Source organism: Curcuma longa, chromosome 3 (genome assembly GCF_044706935.1).
Source record: "Curcuma longa cultivar G26 ecotype Majalengka, Jawa Barat chromosome 3, ITB_CL_G26_1.1, whole genome shotgun sequence".
Classification (NCBI taxonomy): Eukaryota; Viridiplantae; Streptophyta; class Magnoliopsida; order Zingiberales; family Zingiberaceae; genus Curcuma; species Curcuma longa.
Window position 1 is genome coordinate 6459914 of NC_133863.1, and position 25202 is coordinate 6485115.

Sequence of the window (25202 nt, forward strand, 5' to 3'; positions counted from 1 at the left end):
GATAATATTTTGTTCAAAAATTAAAAAGTGCCTGTTATTTTCGTTATCATCAAAAACGAATCCATATTAAAAAATATATTTAAAAAATCTCATTTTATTTTTCAGCCTTATTCTCCTTTTTAAACTGTTATAATAACTTTAAATTAAATAAAAAATTCCTTCAACATATCAAAATTATTATAGGTAAAATACTATTATATTAAAATTTTTTTAAAAAGTTAATTAAAATTAAAACAACTTAGTAAAATAAATGTTAAAATTACTCCAATTAATTTACTAATCAAGCATTTTATCAGCATAAAGCCAGTAAAAATATATATATACACACTAAGAATAAACTTTGGAAGATTAGACTATCTTTGTTCAAGTACAATCTTCCACACAATTATATTTGATGGACATTGTCATTGTTTTAGTTTAACGCATCGTCCAGCATTGCTTGCGCATACATATGAATCTCATCAACTCCATTTTCAATACATTAAACATTATAAGAAGAGAAACAATCCTTTTTAAGTATACAGGTTAATACCTCCTATCTGAAATCTCCCATTTGCCTTACCATCTTTAACGGCTAGGAATTTAAATCTAGCAAATCAAGATTCACAATTGTTAAATTAGCACGCAATTAATTAGAGATAACATCCAAGTAGCTTCAATAGAAATTTACCTGAATAAATTAGACTTGAATTTCATTTTTACTGTAAAAGCTTTCCGTTGGAAACGTCTATCAAATATCTGAGACTTCTGTTCATCCAAGAGAATCCATGTAGAACCTCCAACTTGCTTTGCCTCTAAAATCCTTCAAAACAAAGTTTCACTATAATTAGCATCAGGCTTATTATGCGATGGCCTTGTCATCCTGCGTTGCTAGTTTGACTTGTGCAATAGTTGAGTCACACGAGAGCAACATTTTGTCAATATACAAAAAAAAACATCGTCTAACTTTCCTAGGTATCAAGCACAAACAGGAGTTATCATTGAGCTACTTAGATGGAAAAGAATCGGTTAGACTAATAGCAATATGTAATCAACTATAGTAGGCCACTATAGATGTGATTTTTACAGAACTAAAATAAGTATTAGACGGCAGAAAAAAAGAGGCAGAGATAATATAATTTGACATCTCTCAACATGATCAAGAATGTGTTGATAATGGAATATCTCACCAATCCATTGGATCTCTTTCTGGAGCATCATTAGCAGATACAAAATCATAAGACTGAAGCTCGTACATTTGTTCATCAGGAACTTCATAAATGAGCCAACATCCTGAGAAATTGAATTGACGGAACCAAATGGCATCACCATTCAGATAACTAATTAGTTTTATAAAAACAAACTCCAAAATGAGATCAGTTAATTTTTCAAAATAAATTACTTAAACCAAGAAAGGGATTAATAATTTAGTACAATGTATGGACAGAGACAGGAGTGGAGGATTTGCAATGTACCATTCATCAAAATGAGTTTTGCTACAAATCCAAATTGCAAACGGAACACTAAAGTTCTCCAGTTGCATGATCAAATTGCACTGAAATCTTTGATGTTTGGTACTGGTTAGAAACAATAGAATTGACCTATAAAATTTTCTAGATATATTTCTTTAGAAAAGCATACCTACCATATATGTCATCTTAGTGTAATAATCTACACGTTTAATCTCTTTGGAAAAGAAATATTATTCTAAAGATATTAAACATAACAGAATTGCCACAGATCTTTAAAAAATGCATATACTTTAGATAATTAGCAAAGTCTAACCAACAGTTAGATATTAACAATAGCTATGCAGCATATTGGAAAGTTCAGATATATATTTGTGTCATTGGTTGTGTGCACATCTATAATAATTTCAGTCATTCTACCAATACGTTATAGTAGTAAAATCTGGTTAGGTGCAAAAATGCACAAAGAAACATCACGTAGAGGTAAATAGGATCTTGAAATAAAACATGACAATTTGAAGTGATTTAATTGACCTACCTTTTGCTCCATTTGGTTCTTCCCATTTAGTAGAAAAAGTACCATCAAACGCTGATGCAGCCTAAAAGTTGCCATAATTAGAATACTCAAAGAACCAGCAACTGAAATTATTAACAATAACTGAAAGCTAAGATGGTCAATTGAAGCTACTTACAATCCCTGAAGGAAGTTCTTCACCACTTGCAAGAACTAAACCAGAACATAATCTATTAGGTGTAGGAAATTGCAAAACTTTGGGAAGGGCATTCTTTCCTTTGATATTATCAATTATTTCATTAATCACATCCAATGTCACTGGCAAAGCAATAGAAGTTTGAACAGGATCAGCAGATAAAGACACACAAAACTTTCCATCATCAACCCCTATCTCTAGCTTCAAGGAAGTGGCTGAAAGCAATCTTTTAATGCAGAAAATCATCTCATTAGAGATCTGAGATTCCTTCAGCTCCATGAAAGATGTTCGATTCCTGAAGGACTTACTCTTCAGATCTTTCATCAGTCTTTCAGTTGTCTCTAAAACTCCAACAAAGTTGGCTAATGAAAATTTTTCAGTAAGCATTTGTGAGCACAACATAGCCATGGAAGTGTAAATTGCTGAGACATGAACATCTACACATGATCGTTTTGGGCAAGAACTGCTTAATGAGTAGCTATCACCCGAACCACACTCAAGTCTTTCTCTTCGCCATTCTATAGCACCACTTTGCCTTCCAGGTAATGAAATGGAGACATCCGATTGGCGATAAACCTCTCTCTCAAGTTCCTCTGCTTCTTTCTTATCACGATCTTCAAGCATTATGAGTAATTCAGCTGAATATCCATTTCGACATTCTTTTCTTATCAAGGAAAGAACTGCAGCAATGTTGGTTTCTGTCGCAAGGCTCCGTCTTGATAAGACCTGAAAATAACTAAACATGATCAATTGTTTCCATGAGGAAAAAATTAGATAGCAACTCAGCACCCTATGTTAACCTCATGCCACTTTCTTGTGTATCTTTTTGTAACATCATAAACTCCATCTTTAGCAATAGCTATTGTGTAGTTCAGCTTCTTGTTCCAGCTTCATCAAAAAAAAAAAAAAAAAAGATTTTCAAGTACCCTAAACCATAAGTTGTCGAAGTAGTAAACATACCCCTTTTCATACAATAATGGATTATCATAAACCCCTTCACACGGATCAAGATGCATCCATCTGCACATGCTCTCACAAATTAGTGGCAACAATTATAAGACCATCTGAGAAAAAGTCAAATATTACTGTGTAACATTACCTCCCTAAAGATAGAGAAAAACACTCCGTCCATACATGATCCGTAAAATCTACTATCTATGCATGAATCATAGAAGAAAAGAACGTAAGAAAAGTTTCAAATAAATTGAAATTCATAAAATTGTTGAGATTGTCCACTGAAGCAGTGCAATAAAACATAGAAGATTCTTAGATTGAATGAATCCCTAGTCAAATGATAATGAAATTAGTCTGTGCTTCAAAGAAAAATATGCCATTAAAGGTTCAGCCAATCATTTAATCTTGATGACCTTTTCCTTTCTGCACATGGAATTAGTAAGACACTCATATGTTGAGAAATACAGAAAGTTATTAGAATTATGAAAGGAATCTAAATCGTAAAAAATTTAATATAATGCTTATGCTTCATTTTTCAACATTACCAAACGAGCTTCATAACCAAAAGCCCGACAATAGAGCGTAAAGCAATTAGCCCATTCTCCACACCGACCTCTCCTGGTTTCTAGAAGCTGGAAAACAGATGTTTAATAGTGGTGGCATTAAAGGACTTTGGAAGATTGGGCATACCGATATTAGTTAAAAAGCAATTACCTTGAGTGGATCATTGTACCGTGGAAAACGGGTGATACTGGAACACATTTTGCATCTGAAAAAGATTAAAAATCAGTGAGAAGTCAAGGAAGGGCATTTAAGTGATAGATTAGGTGTTTCAGAATGAAAAAGTGTTGATCTATACTCCATGGAAGTCAGAAATTAAAAAAGTACCAAAGGAAAGCACGAGACTACAGCATAACAAGTTGTCTCCCTAAACCACTTTAAACACGTAGACTTTATAGGATTAATGATATTAATTAGAGAGTGATAGCATATTCTACAAGATGACTAACTACTCTGTCAAAGGAAACTAGCCAAGTAGCCACCAAAAAAACAAAATGGAGTATCATGAGTTTAAAAATTATGACTATAATGAACAAACTATACCATTCCAAGCGGTAAAGGTCTGGTGAAAAAAATGAGAAATGAAAACAGGTCAAGCAGTAAATAAATCAGCTTATTAAATGCAATGTAGAACACATATACGATTATTACGTGCAGGATAGGAAATTACACACACACACACACACACAATCTCTTGATCGCCTCTCTCCTATTGACAATTACAACTATTATGTTTCTAGTCTCAAATTTTTAAGGTAAATATTAACTGGATCAATATAAAAGAAACTTGGGTGAATCATGTACAAATATATCTAAGATATGTAAGATGACATCTTGATATTAAATAGATACCTATAAATCTCAACACGATGACCACCAAATTTTTTCTCAGACTGTTCGGGGCTGCCCATGCCGATGTTCATAGTTTCGCCACTGCATTTTTCGCAAGACGGGGAATTAACCCATCTGCAAAATGTAAAGTAAATTAAAGGATATATAGTTGACTCATTGAGACAAGTGTTTTATAACCGCAGAAATAAAAGTGGCAATCTCCATTAAATGTTTATAAACAGACAAATAAAGATTCTAAAGCTCAACTATTAATATGACATATCTTGGAAGATGATAAACCTACTTGGGAAATGATATAAAGTTCAACAATTCCAGAGCGTTGAAGCCAAAATTTCAAAAGTCAAAAGTCAGCTATAAATTTCCAATATGTTTTAACATCCAATGCTTGGAAAATTGCAGCATCAATTCAGAGTCCTATAAGTTCCTTATGTGAGTCTCTATTAGTCCTTTATGTTCCCTATGTGAGTCTTTATGAGTCCTTTGTGTTTCCTATGTGAGTCTTTACGAGTCCTTTATGTTTTCTATGAGTTTTGAGAGTTCTCTTAATTTATGTGATGCATTCTCCCTATGGTCTGATGTCTAGGAACCTTAGCTGTGATACCTATGCTTCTACAATCTCTCTACAATTCCACTTAATTCCAGATTTCTACTCCCCAAACCTTCCAACACTCAATCTCTCTTCTTGGGCCGCATCAGGTTAATAATCCTGTAAATTGACCTACAAGATATATGACAATGCTCATTCAGAAAGCACAATGCAAAGTTCTATATTGTTAATTCAATAACCAAGAAAAATCATTCTAGCCATTTGAAACTATAATTTCGCCTATTCATTAACAAAGGTAAGCTTGTTCATTCATCTTGTTGAGTGTATTCTAGCATTAAATTTGACTATATATGAGCATAAATTTTCATCTAACCTTACCAAAACTTCCCAAGACATTCTCACCAAGCCTTTTCCAATGTAAACCCTCAAATAAACATCATATTGTATGCCTTAAATAAAATTCAATTTGGAGGAGAACCAATGTATGTCCATCTCCCAGTGACAAGAGACAACCTAATACATTTGGCTATCACACAGCTAAAAAAGCAAAGTAAGGAAAGGCAACCAATGCTAACACCAGATAAACTTACAAAGGGTTATAAAACAATTGCTTCTTTTAGAGAGATTTTAGATTTAAATCCTCTGCCCTAAAAGTGACTTTGGCTATTTTTGCTACAATGACTTGGCAAGGAGGGGACAATGTTTACTTTAGTTAATTTACAAACATAGTTTACATTAGACGCTTAAGCTCAAAAGAATCTATTAAGTAACCTTTCATGCATAACTAGTTAAATCAACACACTCTGGGTTTCAGGCATCTTCCTTTGCAGGAAACTAAAACAGAGAGAAGAAACTTGAGAGATAAATGGCTTTAATTCACTCTCACGATTGCCATTTTGTGTGTATATTCATTATGCATGTATCTGCCATGGTTTGAGTAGCAATTTCATAATAATTTCAACTACCCATGATTTTGGTTAACCTTCTGCTTGTTCATTGGTTATTTATGGCATAGAAACACCCAAAGATCCCAATCCTCCAGAGCTCTAGGACACTTCTTTGGTTATTCTAGCCCACAAAGAAACGGAATCTTGGATGAATGTAAGTTCAAACAGATGCTTTCAGCAGGGTACATTACATTTTAGAATTGTAAAGTAAAAATTATCAACCTGCTTGGGCAGTAAATTTAATGTGCAAAAAGAATAAAAAATAAACACACACTACATGCAGGTTCAGATGCAAACTGACATCTCATTGTAAACCATGAGATATGGGGGTCACAAGTACCATGAACAGGTAAATAAACTGTTCAACTGACACAGGCATGTCGACACCAGCATCCCTTGTATTCCCCACAGCTCATTTCCCTACACGGCAAGGCCATCAAGAAAACAACACCCATGTTCCCTCCATGTTAAGTGCAGTGAGACTTAATGTCTAGACCAGCAGCTTGTCTTCTTCCTATAATGCTTCTATAACCTGTGTCATTATTTAGTTTCTCAAGCAATACTGTTTCTTCTTCCTATAATGCTTCTATAACTTGTGTCATTATTTAGTTTCTCAAGCAATAACTGTTTCTTCTTCCTATAATGCTGCTGTAACTTGTCGTACTTATAGTTTAGTTTCTCAACCAACATATTTAATATGAGTATAAAGACTAATAAATCACCTGATAAATCCTCATCAGTAACAATTAAATTGTCAAAGCAAATATTACAGTTGATGCACTAACTTGTGTTAGTGTGACACCAAAATTCCTTTTTTAGTTTCTCAACCAATACATTTCAGTATTTGTACCATCTTCTTCTTCTTCTTTGACTTATCGTTCCTTTTACATTTTAGTATTTGAGATGCTTCTTGCGCATTCCCACTTCTAGCACATTCTATCTCTGGATGTAGAGACTACAAAACCTTGTTACAAGATCTTCTCATATATCCATCATTGACAATTAAATGGTACAAGCAAATATTACTTATGTTCACCAACTTGCACTAGTCATATGATACCAAAGTTTACAGCATAATAGGAACGACATCTTCAATACTATCATGTTGGTTTAGTTTCAAGATTAGACATTTCAGAACTTTACTGCATCTAATTCCTCAAATGTCCTTGGTTGTTTCAAAAATGAACCCTTGTGAGTGCAAAGTTTGCATCCCCAAATTATCACACATAATCAACAAAAGTAGATGACGACATATATGACCTCAAAAGGGGTTTTACAACCACCTCTAAGATCTCATTTGTGTTGAGATAAAATATGCCCTGGATGTGCAGGTTAATTTACAAATCCAAGGATTTTAGATACATTGGTAAAGATCAATTTGATTTGTAGTATCAGTGTATAAATTTTACTATTTTATGTGTACTGGTCAGTGTGACTAAGCATACCATCAGTCTGTTTCTCCCTGTACCTGTCCAAACATGTGCTTTTTACTAGCATCAGACTGTTATAGTATTATTTTGAGTTCTCTAATGAATTTTCATCAAACTATAGCTAGAGTAGGTTGAACATTATAACAATTATACGATAAACAGAAAAAAGAAATAGCCAAAACAATTGCTCTGCAGAAAGGTAATACCCAAACTGAATCATCTTCTAAGCATTGCAAACAAAGAAACATTTTTGGGGTTTTTAGAATCACCTGAATGATTGTTTGAACCAGAAAAGCAACTGTAGCAAGACTGCATGATCTAATTCATTCTTTGAAGGTTTGAAGATTCCCTCCTATTACAATCAAGGAACCAAAAGTTTATGGAATCAAATAATTCAAGTTATAGTCAATCAAAACATTGTAGAAAAATTGGAATCGGTTCCAGAAAGCCCTAAGTTGATTTAAATCAATTTCTAACCTATCAAAACATTTCCAAACATGGTAACTCGAATGGCAAAATTTGGATCTTGTATATTGAACCTAAGAGTACAAATAGGTATCATTGCACTAACCACAACTCAATGTAATTTTGGAATCACAATTATAATTTTTTCACATACTGACTAGAAGCAGTATCATTATGAACCAGTCTAGAGTTTCTGGAATTTGGTCAAAATAGGATTTGGCTTGACTCCACCAACACAAGGCCTTCATCACAGTCAACTCAAACAATGACTGTCCTATTGATGGAAGCAGTCAAAAGTGGAAATGTCCTGCTGTACTCTAGCATCAGCGATTTACTATATTATTTTCTGTCAGTTATTCTAGCATTAGAATCACCCACGTTTCTCTTACAAATATCTACTCTATAGTTCTTTTTCATTAAATGACGTTGATATGGGCCATTTTTGTGTAAAAATCTATCATATGCAGCACTTATGCTTTATCACAGCTTCCTTCTGAATTTATGGTACAATTCTGTCGTTGAAGTTTAATCTTTCCCCGTATCCATTAGAGATAGAATGCCAAGTTAGTATTATAAGTACCTTAGCAAGGGAGACTGATGCCTTCTCCTCAATCTCGTCAAAAGGAACTGTCTTCCGTGCAGCATCTTGGCGGACAGGATCCTCATACTACATTTTTTTCATACTATATCATCAAGTGTCATTCTACCAAGGGGGAAATAATCTAAGAACTCAAGATCACAAGCTGAGTCAACTGACCATGAGAACCTGCTGAATGTATGGACGGATTCTCTGCTCAAACTCTCCCCCATCACTCCTGACGGCATATTGTTGGAGCATAAGTGCCTCCTCTTCTGCCTGGTAATAACAACATAATCAGTTCCAACAGATAACTGAAGCTTTATTAATGACGAATTGATTTCTTGAAATGCGGTACAAAAAAATACCTGCAGCATACGGGCCAGTTCCTCGTCTGATTTCTCGACCTTAATAGAGGCAACAGGTAACTTCAAAGTCCACTAAATCCATTTCTAACAAAGCCTTTTCCTAGTACGAGAAGAAAGTAGGAGGGGGGTGGGGGGACGAAAACGAAAAAGAAACCTGCAACATACGAGCCAATTCCTCGTCGGATTCGTCAACGTTGGTTGCTCTTGAACTCTCCCCCGTTCCATCTTGAATGGACACCAGAAGAAGATTTTCCGAAACCCATTCAAGGTCTGACTCATCCGAGACAACAACACCCCCATTCTCCACCAATATCTGAGTTAGAGGGAAAAGTCAATCGTCTGGGATTTTTCAATCATAATCAAACAGACAAAATCAAATGGGAACAGATCGAGGGGAAAATAGTACCTTTTGATCCTCAGGCGGCACGGAAGTGACGGAGAAGATCTGATACTGGAGAACCTAGCAAACCGAAGAAGATAATCGAGAGCAAGCACAAAGCATGAGTGATAAGAATCAATAAGAAAGAACATTAAGGATTACCTCGAACCCTAAATCTGTGTCGCACTCAATAGAGAATTGGGTGTCGCCGTGACGGACGAACAAATTGCGAGACACCATCGATTCTTCTTCTACCGCTGCAAACGATGCTTCGCTTCACCACGATGCTTCGCTTCGGTGAAGAAACTTGGAACAAAAAATATAGTACGATTCCTTTTTTTTTTGCTTAAAAAGGGCTTAAATGCTCCAACTGTCATTAAAAAAATAGTTTTAATTGAAATAAATATATGAATTATAAATATTAAAAATACCAAAATTTAATAGTCAGTAAATTAATATATATATATATATATATATACATATTTATAATTTTCTAAACATTACAATCATAAATTTAAGACAAAAATTTTTATAAAACATATAATTTTCAAAATATATTAAAAATAGATACCAAGATAATATAAAATCTCTAAATTTAAAAATATTATTTTATCAAATATGAAAATAAGTAATATAATATTTTTAATTAAAATTTAATATAAAATATTTTTATAGTTGAGTTCGTCTAAATTAAAATCTACCTCTTATATATATTTTTTCTTAACTCGTCAAAAATTTTACCTAAACTTCTATGTCATCTCTTATTATATTATTTGTCCCACGAATGTACCCAAGTTCTAGGTTCACTCCTAGTTATATCCTTCAAGTCTTTATCTATATAATTCGTACTCTATCTCAGTCATACTCTTCCTTAACTATTTCATATCATCCTTTCTCAATCTTCATAAACCTCGAGTTACCAATATCCTTTGTCATACTGAGTTTCTTTATTTATCTCAATTAAATTTAGAATAATTTTATACACATGCCAAATATAAATACCATAGTAATTCCACTCGAGAAATAATTTTATACTAAAAGAAATAATTAAAAGGATCATAATTTAAATTCCACTCGAGACTAATATTTAAAGGTTGATTAAAAAATAATCATAATTTTAATAGTTTTCTTCTCGCATATATATGATACGAATCGAGTTTAAAAAAATTATTTATCTTATTTAAATTGAGTTAAAAAAAATCATTGCTCTCAATATAATATATTATGATGATATTTGACGATATAAGATCAATAAAGAGACTGAACTGAACATATAGGCGTTTGCTTGAAGTGAATCGGACATTTTTAAGTTTATTGGTCACTTTTGAGAATGAAATTGACTTGTGAACTTAGGATATTCTAAAAATCAGAAATTTAATTTTGTTCGACATAGGAGGGTCTCATGAACTCATTTGTAGTGTCGGATAGTGATTTAAAATTCACTTTCAATCTTTACTTTCTCTGTTCAATGTCTTGAACTTGGGCAAAACAATTAGTTTCATGAAGTGAACGTTCAAGTTCCATTTGTATCTCTTTGTACCACTGATTGTTTTCTTGCTGTCTTGATTTCAAGACTTACTTTAGATCCTTTCATTATTTTTAGTTTTTTTTTTAGAATATATAAATATTCCGCAAATAGCAATTAAAGAGATTTCTATTAATTTAAAAAAAAAATAGTTCCTAAGTCACACTGCATGACACTTTCTTTAGAGGAACATCTCCAACCAACATCAAATCATCATCTTTGTATTTGTAAGTGATGACATATTACATTCATTGAAATTTTATTTTCTTGATACTACTCCTACAAGAGTTGTGAGGTTCAATAATTTATAACAATAATTATTAAGAAATACAAATACATATAATTTATGATGGTAACAGCAATTCATTTAAATATGTTATCTAAGGCCTCCCTAAGTTACTTGCCTTCCTTATAAACCTTGAAGTCAATCTTCCTCAAGTAAGGAATCTCATCTATATTAACCTTCACAAATAATCAGGCGGCTTCCGCCTTCAGTTGTATTTTAACATTTCATCAAATAACTGTCAGTAAAAAATAGAACTATCCTAAAATATACAAAGTTCACATCTTTGATTCAAAATAAAAAATTTACTTCGCTACCAAGGACACAATGATACTCCTGCGACTAGAGTCGTCCTTTGGCAAAGAATTGACAAAGTCGGTCTCATTCTCCGGAAGCGCTTATTTTCCATTCCTTGTGATAACTTCTCCAATGCATTGGAGCTCAACAGATCAAGCCGCAATTCGATGTCCTTGACGTAGCTCACTACAGCTTCTATATCATTCACTTTCTTTCAAATCTCGATAAAAAATACTATTGATTTTCAAAATCCACCACGAATCGATACAAAACTCTAGCTTTAATAACAAACTATCATTAATTTGCTGTGTCTCTTTACATCGTGGGCGGAAGCGAAGGGGACGAGGGAGAAAACTCATCTAAAGGATGGAGGAAACTCATCTATACATGTAGATTCAAAATTGGAGTAGGGTAATATGCAAAACTAAATATGCGAATAGGGAAAATGCTGAAAAATCTTAAACAACATTCCGATTTTAAATAAATTTTAAACAAAATAACGAAGAGGAACATTTTAAAATTCTATCCACACCCTCAGCCAGGTACGCTATTAATGGGCCGCAAATGCCGACAGAGTCGATGAATAAGGCCCATCGTTAACTGTATTAGATCAGAAACACTGCAGACATCGGAACCCTTCTCCGATGGCGACGGCAACGCCTCCTTCGTCCGGTTTCACAATTCCTCTTCAGTGGACGGGCCTGCGGATAAACCCCTTCACTTCCTCTGCTTCTCCCTCCTCTTCCTCCTTTTCCCTCCCCAGAGCTCGGTGTTTCCCCTCAACCGTATCTCCTATCTGCGTCTACTCTCACCAATTCCAACCCCAATCCCAACTTCCTCTTATCCTCCCCCGCCGCCCCATCCCAACAACCATCGTCTCCGCCGGACGCAGCAAGAAGAAGCCCGGAGGGTCCTCTTCGGGTCGCATCGAGGGCAGCGGTGAGGTGCGTCGGCAAGCCAAGGAACGTGCTCGCATCCGCAGCCGGCGCCTCTCTGAGAACCGTTTCTACCGCCGCAAGCGTCAGGCCGGAAACCAGGCGGATAACTTCACCGATGACGAGCTCCAGGCTATCGGCCTCGGCTACGACCGCGCCGTCCGCTTCTTGTCCAAGGACCACCCTCTCCTCCGCCACCCATACGATTGGTACAAGTACGGCCGTTACGGTCCCTACTCATGGCGCGGTATCGTGGTCGGCCCGCCAATCCGCGGGCGATTCTCCGACGACCGCGTGACCCTCATCAACGATGTCCGCACACACGAGGAATGGGACGAGATCGACCAGTTCGAAATGTCCAAGGACTACTGCAGCCGCCTCAATCCCTCCGCTGGGCTGCGATACTACTGGGTCTTCGTGCGGCACCCCAAGTGGCGGCCGACAGAGCTCCCCTGGCAACAGTGGACGCTGGTGGCCGAGGTAGCGATGGAGGCCGGAAACCAACGGTTGGACAAATGGAGCCTCATGGGTCGGCTCGGCAACCGGGTGCGTTCGACAATCACCCAGTGCGCGGCCTGGATGCGACCGGACATCATCTACGTGAAGCGCCCGGTGTACCAGAGCAGGTTCGAGCCGCAAGATGACTTCTTCAAGATGTTGGGGCCGCTTCTCGACCCGAGCATAGAAAGCCAGTACCCTTGCGAGCTGCGGCACGAGGACGGCCGTGTCGAGGTGTGCACGTACTTCGCTGGGCTCTGCAAGATCGTGAAGTGCAACCCCAAGGCATACGTCGACGACGTGGTGAAGGCATACCAGAAACTGAGCGAGGACGGGAAGTCCCGGTGCCTGGAATTCTTGCTGAGTAACCACCCCATGGAACTGCTCCATCCCTACACCAAGGAGTGGAAGATGAAGCTAGAGGAAATGGAATTGGGATGCGACGCCCCGGACGACAGCGAGGACGAGGCAGATGGCGATAGTGATGGAAATGACGAATCACAAATCATGGATTGGACCGAGGAAGGTGAAAGTGATCGAGATGAGGAAGAGGAAGAGGACGAGGACGAGGATGAAGAAGTGATTGATGTTGGAGATGAGGATGATGAGGAAACCGAAACCAATCCAGAAGAGACGAAAGAGTATTGGGATGCGCTGTGGAGGAAAACCGTCAAGAGCTCAAACGATATGGAAAAGCTAGTGAAGAGGAGCATCGAATTGTCGAACAAGCATTACAACGAGCAGATGCTCCAAGAAAAGAAGAGGAAGGAGACGAATAGTGCGAACAATGAGATGGCTGTCGATGTGGATATGGAGGATGAGGACATGGAAGAATGGTTCGAGGAAGAGCGGGACAACGCAGGTCATTCCTCAAAGAGGAAGGTGAAAAAGAGAAAGATACCACCAGAGTTGTTTCTGAGAGCTTCGGTGAGGCACTTCACGTATCGAAATCTTGTCAAAGAGATAGTCCTGATGCGGCACGCTATTATCGATGGAGATGTTATCGTGAGCTGATGAACCTGCGAATCCTTGTGATGCAGGAATGGAACAGCTTGGCGGTAGTGTTCCTACATTTTCCCCATTGATGTCGGTTTTTACTTTTTACTAGCGTTGTATAAAACTAAGATATCTCACGATGTGGAAGCTGACTTGCTCCTATTGTTGAATTTGCACCTACACTTGAATCCTATTTGAAAGTGTTTACAAATGAGATAGACAAAGTGGTCCGAGCAAGGTCTGAATACATGGTAAACGATGATAGGTAGGCACAATTTTTGCTATTTTATTAAAATTAAAATACTGGAATTATTTAAATATATCGATTTTGGAAAACAAGTATGCAGATTCCTAAAATAGATAAATAAAATTAAAACATAACATAATTTAAAAAAAGTTTACAATCGCGATTGATATAAGATTTACCCCTGTACACCCCTTCGTCATCTCCGCCTCTCCTTTTTGCTTGCTTCCCACAGACATCCCCCAAAGTCCTCCACCCGCCCAAATCAACCATCTCATCGATCGAGCCACCCTTTCTCTCCACCGCTCCTCGTCGATAAGCAAATCCACACCCTTACGCTCTCCGCCACAAACACAATCCCTTTTTAACCCTCACTCCCTTCCTCGCTGCCTCCTCGCTTTTTCTCTTCATCTTTCTCCAGCGCTCGCCATCCATGGCTTCCACCGCAGCCGCCTCCCTCTCTCTCCTCCCAACCTCATCGTCCCGCAGGCGTGTGGTGACGGCGTCTGCCTCCGCCGCGGTCTGTCTTCGACCTGCGCTCCGACGGATGGGTTTCGCCTTCGCGGCGGGTGATCGTTTGCTGACCGCTCACGTTGCCGACAGGATCCTGGCGGTGGCTGGGAAGAGCGGGAGAGGGATTCGTGGAGTGGTGTCGATGGCTAAGAAGAGCGTTGGTGACCTCACCGTGGCTGACCTCAAGGGGAAGAAGGTGTTCGTCCGAGCGGATCTGAATGTGCCCCTGGATGAGGACCGTAACATCACAGATGATACTAGGATCCGTGCGGCTGTTCCGACCATCCAGTACTTGATCAGCAAAGGGGCCAAAGTCATACTCTCCAGCCATCTGGTAAACGTCTTTTCTTGGTTCAACTCAGTTGCCACTCGGGCTTCTATCAGATAGCACGGTGATTGACCCGTTTGCATACTTATGGACGTTATGAAATGTTATACCTTTAGCTTATGGATCTGCAATGCTCGCACTTTTAACTCGACATTTGTTGTTTATTTGTTTTACAACTTGATCGGAACCACCAAAGTTCATGGTATCTGAATTCTGTTTCATACTGTAGCAGATTCCCGTTTCTGGCAAAAAAAAAAGAAGGAAATTAGGACTCTGTTTTCAAGAAAAGGTTGGAAATCTACACATTTACATTAGAGAGATCTCAAGAATTATTGAGACTAAGAATTTACAATATATTAGCAAGCATATCCCTAATCAATGGTTCCAGACGTAAGAACTAAGAAAAGGAATTCCAATTCTTATTTTCTTATTTAAATTCAAACGTAAGAGTTTGAGTTAGAATTACAGGAATTCTTTTTTGATCTAATGCTGCACTGTAATTTTCTTTTCAATAGGAATTGATTCCAAATAAGCTGTTAAATCGATTTTAAAGGGCAATTATTCAATGCTGGATCAGCAAGTTACTGTTTTTTTTGGTGTAAAACAATGCCTTGAAAGTTCAAAGCTGAGAGTTTTGGTTAATTTCTTATCTTTCTTATTCTAACCATTTTTGGACAAAAGTGACAATCCAGAGTTAGATATTCATGTAGAGTTTATGATTTCACAGCAGCCAGGATGTTTTACACCTGTGCAATCTATGGTACTGGAAGACTGAATTACAAAACTCTTTACTTCTCTTTTTTACTACTTCAAAACATTTTGGTTGAGCCATTGAAATGCCGCAATGAACTGCAATTTCAAGTGGCCTCAGCAAGGATTATCATAATGACATTGTGTCTCGTTATTATTGTCCTTTTGTCTTACAGAAAAGTTGTATTCTTCTTTGTTTTCTACTGTGGTTGATAATGCTTATACTCTCTCATTGCTACCATTTTGTTGTGTAGACTCTAAAGCCATTACCACTGTACTTATATATTATGTATTTGAATAACAGGGACGTCCAAAGGGTGTCACACCGAAATTTAGCTTGGCCCCTATAGTGCCTAGGCTTTCTGAACTTCTTGGAATCAAGGTTTGATTGAGTTCTAACTCATGGTATATAGCAAGCACACGGTTCTACCAGTGGACATTTGTTGTCTCACGGTATGCTGTCTTTGCATGAATAGGTTGAGAAAGCTGATGATTGCATTGGTCCAGAAGTTGAGAAATTGGTCAATGCACTGCCTGAAGGTGGCGTTCTACTTCTTGAAAATGTAAGATTCTATAAAGAAGAAGAGAAAAATGACCCTGAATTCGCCAAGAAGCTTGCAGCACTAGCAGATCTCTTTGTAAATGATGCATTTGGAACAGCACATAGAGCACATGCATCAACAGAGGGCGTCACCAAGTTCTTGAAGCCCTCTGTCGCTGGTTTTCTACTGCAAAAGGTGGGTCTTAACATTGAAAACAACTATATGTCATTATGCATCTGTATATTTGAGGTTTTCAAAATAATATTGCAACACATTTGAACTGTACTTGGTAATATATGCTGCTAGAAATGCTTGTTTATTTTGCTTCCTCGTTTTTGTTCACATTGCTCACACTGTTCATTCCATACATCTGCAGGAACTTGATTATCTTGTAGGTGCTGTTTCAAGCCCCAAGAGACCTTTTGCAGCAATTGTAGGTGGTTCAAAAGTGTCATCTAAGATTGGAGTAATTGAATCACTATTAGAGAAATGTGATATTCTTCTTTTGGGTGGAGGAATGATATTCACATTTTACAAAGCACAAGGCTTCTCAGTGGGTTCTTCTTTGGTAGAGAATGACAAACTTGAGCTCGCAGAAACTCTTATTGCAAAAGCCAAAGCCAAAGGTGTCTCTCTTTTGTTGCCAACTGATGTTGTTGTGGCCGATAAGTTTGCACCTGATGCAGACAGCAAGGTTTGCTAATCTCGTACTAGTTGCTTGGGAAAACTATTATGGGTCATGCATCTCATCTTCTTTGTCATTGTATGAATTCATAATTTATGTAAATGGAATAACATAATTCTGTGTATTTTATCAATGCCAAGAACAAATTGGTGATGTAGAACAACTTTTTTTTTTCAGGTTGTGCCAGCATCTGGAATTCCTGATGGTTGGATGGGACTGGATATTGGCCCAGATTCAGTTAAGACATTTAGTGATGCACTGGATACAACCAAGACGGTTATTTGGAATGGTCCAATGGGAGTGTTTGAGTTTGACAAGTTTGCTGTTGGAACTGAGGTTAGGATAATTTCTTATCCCAAAATATACTTCGGATGTACCATTTGAGATTCTCAATCATAACTCAGTTGCATTGGATTTTGCGTGTGAAACATTGGCACCAGAAAGCAATGTTTTGATTTTTTTTTGACTTGTCAGGCCATTGCAAGGAAGTTAGCAGAGCTCAGTGGAAAAGGCACGACGACGATCATTGGAGGTGGAGATTCTGTTGCTGCGGTAGAGAAAGTCGGAGTAGCTGATGTAATGAGCCACATATCAACCGGTGGTGGGGCTAGCTTGGAGCTGTTGGAAGGAAAAGAGCTTCCAGGAGTTGTTGCATTGGATGAAGCAGTTGCTGTACCTGCATGAACGTGATGGCAGGTTAAGATATCTTTGGGAATCTGATTTACACGTCAGAAACGATGGCCTAAATTACATTTAAGAACTATATCATAGTGATGGCTTCTTTCTCTGTTTCGTCCCTCCCTAGTGAACCGCTCAAGACTCGGAAGAGTTTCCTGCTGTAGAGTTACTAGTTTTGCTAGTTATAAGTGGATTATACCTTTTAAATTGTCACATGTTGCGTTCAAATTGAAGTTTCTGGCTCAGTGTTGGTGAAAACAACCTGTTTATTTTCAAGTCAGATTCTATTTGTACCTGATTACGACAATAATTATTGTTCTTCAATCCGTGAGTGCTAGTGCGGTGTTTTTCGAACTTATCTATTCTCAATTTTCTTCAATCTTATTTTTTCCTTAGTTCTTATTTCTTATATCGTTCTCAGGAATATTTATTCCGAGCGATATTATTGTTACTTTAAATCAATGCCGTTCATAAGAACAACCGTTCTTGTCCATATAAATTCATTCCAAATATAATTGAATTTGGAGCTGAAAAAAGAGGATAGAATAATATTAAAGCTAAAATACGAGGGCCAATCATTTCCACGAACCGATCGATAGCGTGAATGAATAAAATCTATAATTAAATTCAGAAGGTCAGATGTGCGATGAGGTGCCGGTTGATCAAAGACTCGTACTTCTCGGCTCGTTCAGTTCGTAGTCAAAGTCGAACGCGGCTCAAGTCAACGCCGTGCCCTTTCTTTAGGTTATCATCTCACGGCGAAGACTGCAAGGCTGTGTTTATTTGCCGCCGCCTCTCTTACCATATCCCATCCCTCCTCCAACCAGAAAAGCACTTGGTAGAGACGCGGAGAGAGAGAGAGAGAGAGAGAGAGGAGAGAGAGAGGGCGGAGAAAATGAAGGCGACGTTGAAGGGCCGATACGAGGCGAACAAGAGCGCCATCGGCGTAGCCACTCTCGCCGTCAACGCTGGCGATGTCCGCGTCAAGGCATCCATGAGCGACGCCACCTTCATCCATGGCCCCTCCCTCAACGGCCTCGCTTTCGCCGTCGAGAAGCCCGGCGCCTTCATCCTCGACTACAACCTACCCACGAACGTCTGCCGCCTTCTTCTTCCTTCTTCTTCTTCTTCCATCGCTCGCCTTAATTTATCCATCGATTGACCATTTTCTGATTATCTCGATTTAGGATGTGAGATTCCAATTCATGAATTCCGTCCGGTTGATGGAGAAGACTGTGAATTTGACCTACATCCACGCCCTGGGGAGCAACCGGACGACCTTCGACAGCTCCGTGGTCTTCGATCCCTCAAACAAAGTCAACGTTAGCTATACCTTTGGTAAACCGAGCGCCTGCAAGGTCAAGTACGTGTACGCACACGGGGAATTGCGCCCGGACGGTGCTGGAGCCCTGCTATGATGTGTCTAAGAACGCCTGGGACTTCGCCGTCACCAGGAAGTTCGAGGGGGAGACTCCCTCAAGGCCACCTATCATACCACCACTAGTAATCTTGGCTTCGAGTGGTGCAGGGATTCCAAGGACAACGGCTCCTTCAAGGTAACACGTACTCTGAGTCCTTTTCAAATCCTTCGCTTTTACTATTTCCGCATAGCAATTCAATTTAATTTTTGTAGTTCTGTACTTGGTCATTACTCGATAGTTTAGTTGTCCTGAGAGCTAGAAACCATGGATTATGGTTTTAGAGATTCGGTAGGCTTTGAGGGTACTGTGCCCTCCCAATATGATAGTCAATATGCTCCAGTCTAGACTCGGTAATAAAAGCGATCTGTAGTTGGCTCAAGAAAAATCAGGCTCAAATTGTCATCGCACATTGCTTTCTTTTCTTGGATATCCCCCCCCCCCCCCCCCCCCCCCCCACCCCCCCCCCCCCCCCCCCCCCCCCCCCCCCCCCCCCCCCCCCCCCCCCCCCCCCCCCCCCCCCCCCCCCCAAAATACAAAGTGCATAACTCCAGATAACCATGATGCTTAGTTTAAATTTGAAGTAGGTCAAGATCTTTTCTTCTCAAATTTTCTCCTAGTTACACATAGAAAATTTCTTAATTCACATTCAAGTCCCTTCATTGATTTTTCAAAGTATCCTTTCAACTTACAACTTGATTTGAAACAAGAATTATCTATAACATGATTTAGATCATGAAAAGTGTTAAAGCGAGTTTGAAGAAATATAGAGAAGGCATCTTATATTCAAATTGGGGAACCTATTTACATTATAAATATCAGCTGACTACCATTCTTGTTGACTATCAACTGCTAAACATGCTGCGGGGATTCCTCTTTACACTATGCAATTCTCTTTGCATTTATTGAATGTCAACAAATATCAGGTTGACTGAAATATCAAATGCAGTGCTCGAAATCAGTAAGAAAGGGGCTGTGCCTTGTCCATCTTGTGTAAAAAGGAGACTTTGTTGTCGCTACCACCTCTCCAATAATTCAGGCAACACTGCCCAATGGAGCTTGTGAGTTGTGACCATCTCCATCGCAGTTGCTCCATGCTTTAAATCAAGATACACCTTTGCCAGAGATGTAAAAAGTCACTATTGCCGCACTCGATTGTTATTTTGACTCTAACTCAGTCTCTATAAAAGTGTTCTACCGGGAAGCCAAGCCACTGACAATATCTATTAGAGCTGCCCTCGTTCACCACTTTTGGACAATATCTACTTCAGTTTGGCAAGATATAACTACACCATGTTCTTACAGACTAGCATAATCACTCTCATTCTAGCCTCAAGATGGCTTTGTAGCCACTTGCTGTCTGCATGCTTCAAGAAGAGTTAGGTCCTGCAATCAAACGCTTGGTCAGTTTAATCAACATTACCCTGTTTCTTATATCCTTCAGAATGGACTGGATATGCAGTATAACCTTCTGACTTTCAGCCATATGTTGTGTGTGACTACTGACTACTGCAAAGCAAATTAAGGGACAGTCCTTGATGCTTCTAAGCTGACTTATTCAGTGAATGGCATTCCTATGTTCTTTGACTTCTAGGTCTTCCACTAGAGATGAGATGGTGGTTAACCTTTAGGGTGCGTTTGGTTCACGGTAATTATGCATAACCTTGGTTATGTAATTATTAAGTAATTACATAACCAAAGTTATGGGGAATAAAACATAACCTATGTTGTTTGGTTCAATCTTAGGTAATGTAATAAAAACTTATTTGTTTAAAGGTTTTAGTGTATAACTTAATATCAATCATTGGTACTAATAAAATAAATATATAATAATATTATTATTATTAATGGTGATATATATAAATAAATTTAAATAATATTTTAGAATTTTTATTATTTTAGAAGTTTTTAGGGATAATTTTATTAGACTTTAAACTAGATCTATTTAGGTTATCTCTATTATAGCTAGGAGTTGATTGCTTCAATTAACTAAAGTTTTAATCAAGAAATCAAGAAATCTAAGTTTAAAAAAAAACTAATTAAAAAAAAAATCGCGCAATAGAGCTCTACACGATGCTCGTTGCTCGCCTCCCACCGAACGCTTGCTTGCAAAATGCCGCTCACCGAACGTCGCCTGTCGAGCCTTCCGGCATCAACTGCCACCTCTAACCCCCGCCGAACCTTCCGGCACTGCCTGCCACCTCGCTTTCCGATGTTGGCTGCCACCATCGGCTCCCAACGATTCTTACACGTGAAGGAACAGTGGCGACCGACACCGATAACCCTAGAATCAACAAAAACATCCAAAATCGGAGGTAATCACATTCCGGATTGGATTCTCGGATTGCTAACGTTTCATGACGTGGCAGGAAAGTTGGATAACTCGGGAATGATTCATTACCTAAACCAAATAAGATTTTTGTTGATAACCTTGGAATGATAACCCCCAACCAAACGCACCCTTAGAGATCATAGTCAAGTCCAAAAATCATGTCAAATTAAGTCCCAAATCTGAAGTTGAGATAATTCCATGTAAATCTAAAATCCAATCATCAAGACAAATTTCTCACAAAATTCTTGGAGTTGTCCACAGAAAGTCAAGTACAAAATTTTCAGAACTAACAAAACAATTTCTAGTCCAGATTACTACTTCAATCATCAAAACAATCCTTAAGTGCAAAATCTTTAATTGTCGAAGTAATTGTCTCGCCCGACTTGTAAATTTTTAGCCATTTAATACATTGGACATGCTCTCAGTTATTTAATGCATTGGATATGTTCATGAGTAATTCCTAATAATATTGAAAAGCTATTTCATGATTAGCGTTAGTGGAGCATCCAAAAGGCTGGATATCTATTTGGGATCTTACCCAGAATAGCTGATCTCTTGTTGGTCAGTTACCCCAGTTCTTTTTAGGTGAGGATTAATGTAGCACAAGGACCAAGAAGTGGACTATTATAAATGTTACTAGTAGCATACATGTCAAAAGAGCTCTGCAAGTCTCACAGAAACTAGAAAAATGATACATTAAATCAGTAATTAATAGAAAAGAGTAGACTAATATATGTATTCTTTTGTCATTTATTTAAGGGTTTTTATTGGTTACATCATTAAAGTTGATTATGTTTCTACTTGTTATTTTCCTATCCAACTAGCTTCGGTTTTCTGTGACCAATTTATAATTGTATTTTGTCTATAAAAAAACATTTTCTGTAGTTTCATTTGTCATCCTGTAAGTTATACGTCCGATTACAATCTGATTACATAGCTTCTATGGACATTTAATAACATTTGTTTCAGATATGATTAAATGCTGTTTTCTGTAACCATTGCTCCTCTTACAGATATGTGCAACCGTCAACTTAGCAGAGCAACAAAAAACTCCAAAATTGATTGCTGAGAGTACATGGAACTATGAGATTTGATTCATCTATTTTGATAACCATTTACCAATGAGATTCACTCGTTTTCTTGGATTATATAAGACACAGAGCAATGCTCCTTGTCAGACTTATGTACACTGAGGAGAAATTTTATTTTCAACACTATTATGGAAATCTACTGATGAATCAACTACAAAATGAAATAATCTTGTTTACTCTCTTTTACTTAACGGAGCTCGTGGTTGCTTAACATCACAACTCATTTATGCTTGGTTTGATAGAATTTGATGCTATGAAAAGTTGCAAGTGTGTCAATGTTGTCCCATCATGCCATGTCTTTATTAATTCTTTGTCCTCTTTTATGTTTCTCATTTTGACTTTGCTTTTTGCTTTCTGTATGAATTTATCATTTCTTATCAATTTTCACGGAATCAACTTGGTATTGAGATTATGCTTGGAGATTGTAGACTGTTTATAGGGCACCATCTCGTTTCCCACTTGCTTGCCTCAATTTGGCAGGATCGAAGTCTTATGTTGTATTTGTGCCCACCATTTTACTGTCTATATATATGTTTCTTACGCTGGGCTATCCACAAAAATTTGTCTTATAAGATCAATATTTGTGGAGTTTTATACTGAATATTCCTTTGTCAGATGGCTGATTTCCAACTGGAGTATTGTTACTTGTATGATCTTGTCAAACTCCCATTGCCAGCTTAGTTTCATATTTGAAGTTGTGTTATTGTTTAAAGTTTTGCTAACATATCGAATCATCTCATTTTGTGTCGATTTTTACTCCTACAAGTTTTCGCTTTTAAATGACGCTCTCTTATATTCTGCAATTGCTTGTCTAAAGAAAATGGGCAGATGTATTCGCTTTAGATTAACAAATTGTGACGCGCGAGCGCTGCGCAAAATTTATATAAATTTAACTTTAAAAATAAGTTAATTAATTCAAAGCTAAAACCAATTTTGAATTTATAAAGAATTATATATTTTAAATTATCTACATGATAAATTAATTTAATTTTAATGGAAAAGGCTAAAATTAAGTAACTTGATTTTATATGTAAATTTAATTCAAAATTAAATATAGAAGTGATACATTCACGTTTTAAAACGTGAAATTGTTTTCAATGTTTTACATGCCTATAATCAGTTTTTTATAAAAGTAATAATTTAAAATTTAGTTTCTAAATACTATAATTTATTTAATAATTAAATATCTAAATGTCTGTAACAATTTGTTTCTGTAAAAAATGTGATAAAACATAATTAATCATGTAGTAGTAATGATGTATAGGCAACGATGTGGAGATAATATGCGCATCAAATGCTTTTATATATATATAGGGCACGACAAATTTAAGATTTAAAATTTAATATTTAAGATTTATATTTAATATTTAATTTAAAAGAAATAAATATATTCATAATGCAGCTCACGGATGGTACACATACTAATATATATTACATATAAACACCATCTGGATTTATCTGTGAATCCTGTGAATATGTTCCAGAAGTAGGTGGGAACGTCAAAGCGGTAAGTACTTTGGGAAGGCAGGCAACACAGAAAAGTGGATAGTGACGACACGGAAGCAATTAACAGCTGATCATCAAGATGAGTAGATAGATATACGGTCGAATCTTCTTTTCTGTTTATTAGATTTGTTTCCGTCCTAACATGTACTTTCTCTAACAGATAAATTTGTTTGTGAATCTTTGAGTTTGAGCATCACAGGCGAAGTGGCATGCACGAGGTGAAGTTATCCATACTCGAAGCTAAGGAAAGAAAGTTGGTAAAGTTCGATTTTACCAATCGACAATTGAGCATGGAGAAAGTTGGGTAACCGTGATCTACAAAACTCCATATTGCATGCCAAGCTCCATATTGCTTCCTCTTCTCGAGCAGAACATCAAAATAGGAAACATAGAAGAACAAACAGATACTGAAACCTATCGAATGAACAATGAGTAATTGCATTTTTAGAGGTGCAGAGAAGTGTCAACTTCTTTTTCATTTGACGTCGTAGGGGGATGCGCGTTATTAGTATTGGACCACGAACCTCTTGTGAATGAGGTCTCGGCCGGTGGAGGGAATTCAGAATGGTTGAGATGGTACTCCATCTGAAGGGATAGGGAACCACATGGAGGCCTGGAATGGCGTATCCTGTCACCATGCAAGAACCACTTGCGTTGTTGTGCGCCTTCAGCCAGCACTCGCAGGATCTGCCTCTCCTCCCTCATCCGTTTAATTTGCTGCAGCCGCCTGAACCTCTCTTGCAGCAGCGCGATGGACGAGCAGAGCACGAGATCATCGTGCTTCTGCCTAGACATTGTTCATGCATGGACTGATATATTCAATAATGGTTTGCGTTGCTGTGCGAGTGACCATGTATTTTTATAGGCAACAAAAGTTTCCTTTCCAAGGAGGCAAGGCTTTTGTGGTTTATCAAGGAGCTGGGCTTTGGTTGATGTTGGTACAGGTTGAAGGATCTCTGAACGACTAGGGAACCGAGTTGTCCAAAGGCCAATGGATTTAGCATTTGGATAGGCTCTTCCAGGGAATAACAGGAGTGATAATTTGGCTGCACTTTAGCTTTTGCAATGACCATTGGTTAGGAACTGCCGCCCGTCGCCATTATCTTTGTCATCGATCTCGCATGCATTCTAAAATTGAATTCCAGTACTTTAATTTGTGGGGGTTATAAAATAAAATGGGTCGAGAGGGGAATGATTCTTGAGTCTGGTTCTGTCTTCTAGAGAAGAGGGAAATAGGCTAGGCTATTTCTTTTCTAAATCGAACTTTTCGCCCACTTTATTTGTCTTTGAGCGATTGGAACGGCATGGCATGCTCCAGCAGCAGACCTTAATTCCCTGTCGTC

At 37.8% G+C, this 25202-nt stretch overlaps 4 protein-coding genes across 5 annotated transcripts; 3 read left to right on the plus strand and 1 right to left on the minus strand.

The window, feature by feature from the left end:
* Positions 1-334: 334 nt before the first annotated feature.
* LOC141824010 (peptide-N(4)-(N-acetyl-beta-glucosaminyl)asparagine amidase) lies at positions 335-9510 on the minus strand. 2 transcript variants are annotated; one of them, XM_074711230.1, is made up of 18 exons: positions 9401-9510; positions 9266-9319; positions 9014-9172; positions 8860-8898; positions 8672-8770; positions 8495-8581; positions 7719-7801; positions 4526-4639; positions 3827-3881; positions 3658-3744; positions 3258-3313; positions 3119-3178; positions 2959-3046; positions 2141-2884; positions 1987-2047; positions 1170-1272; positions 671-802; positions 335-588 (listed from the first exon to the last, which is right to left on the minus strand). In XM_074711230.1, the coding sequence occupies exons 1-18, from the start codon at positions 9476-9478 to the stop codon at positions 513-515; spliced, it is 2175 nt and encodes a 724-aa protein (XP_074567331.1). In that variant the 5' UTR covers positions 9479-9510; the 3' UTR covers positions 335-512. The 2 variants fall into 2 exon arrangements, with proteins under 2 accessions (XP_074567331.1, XP_074567332.1); XM_074711231.1 differs by having other exon boundaries at positions 9025-9172; positions 9401-9487.
* A 2467-nt stretch (positions 9511-11977) lies between these two features.
* Positions 11978-13857, plus strand: LOC141824202 (uncharacterized). Its single transcript, XM_074711443.1, has one exon. It carries the CDS (start codon positions 11988-11990, stop codon positions 13788-13790), a length of 1803 nt encoding a protein of 600 aa, XP_074567544.1. The 5' UTR covers positions 11978-11987; the 3' UTR covers positions 13791-13857.
* A 468-nt stretch (positions 13858-14325) lies between these two features.
* Positions 14326-17842, plus strand: LOC141824043 (phosphoglycerate kinase, chloroplastic-like). Its single transcript, XM_074711275.1, has 6 exons — positions 14326-14863; positions 15912-15989; positions 16084-16344; positions 16526-16843; positions 17012-17170; positions 17309-17842. Exons 1-6 carry the CDS (start codon positions 14450-14452, stop codon positions 17516-17518), a joined length of 1440 nt encoding a protein of 479 aa, XP_074567376.1. The 5' UTR covers positions 14326-14449; the 3' UTR covers positions 17519-17842.
* Positions 17843-18369: 527 nt separating this feature from the next.
* On the plus strand, positions 18370-22614 carry LOC141824203 (outer envelope pore protein 24B, chloroplastic-like). Its single transcript, XM_074711444.1, is given in 5 exon segments — positions 18370-18608; positions 18700-18900; positions 18902-18974; positions 18977-19068; positions 22276-22614. Coding segments are annotated over 5 exon segments (648 nt in total). The 5' UTR covers positions 18370-18407; the 3' UTR covers positions 22357-22614.
* Positions 22615-25202: the final 2588 nt, after the last annotated feature.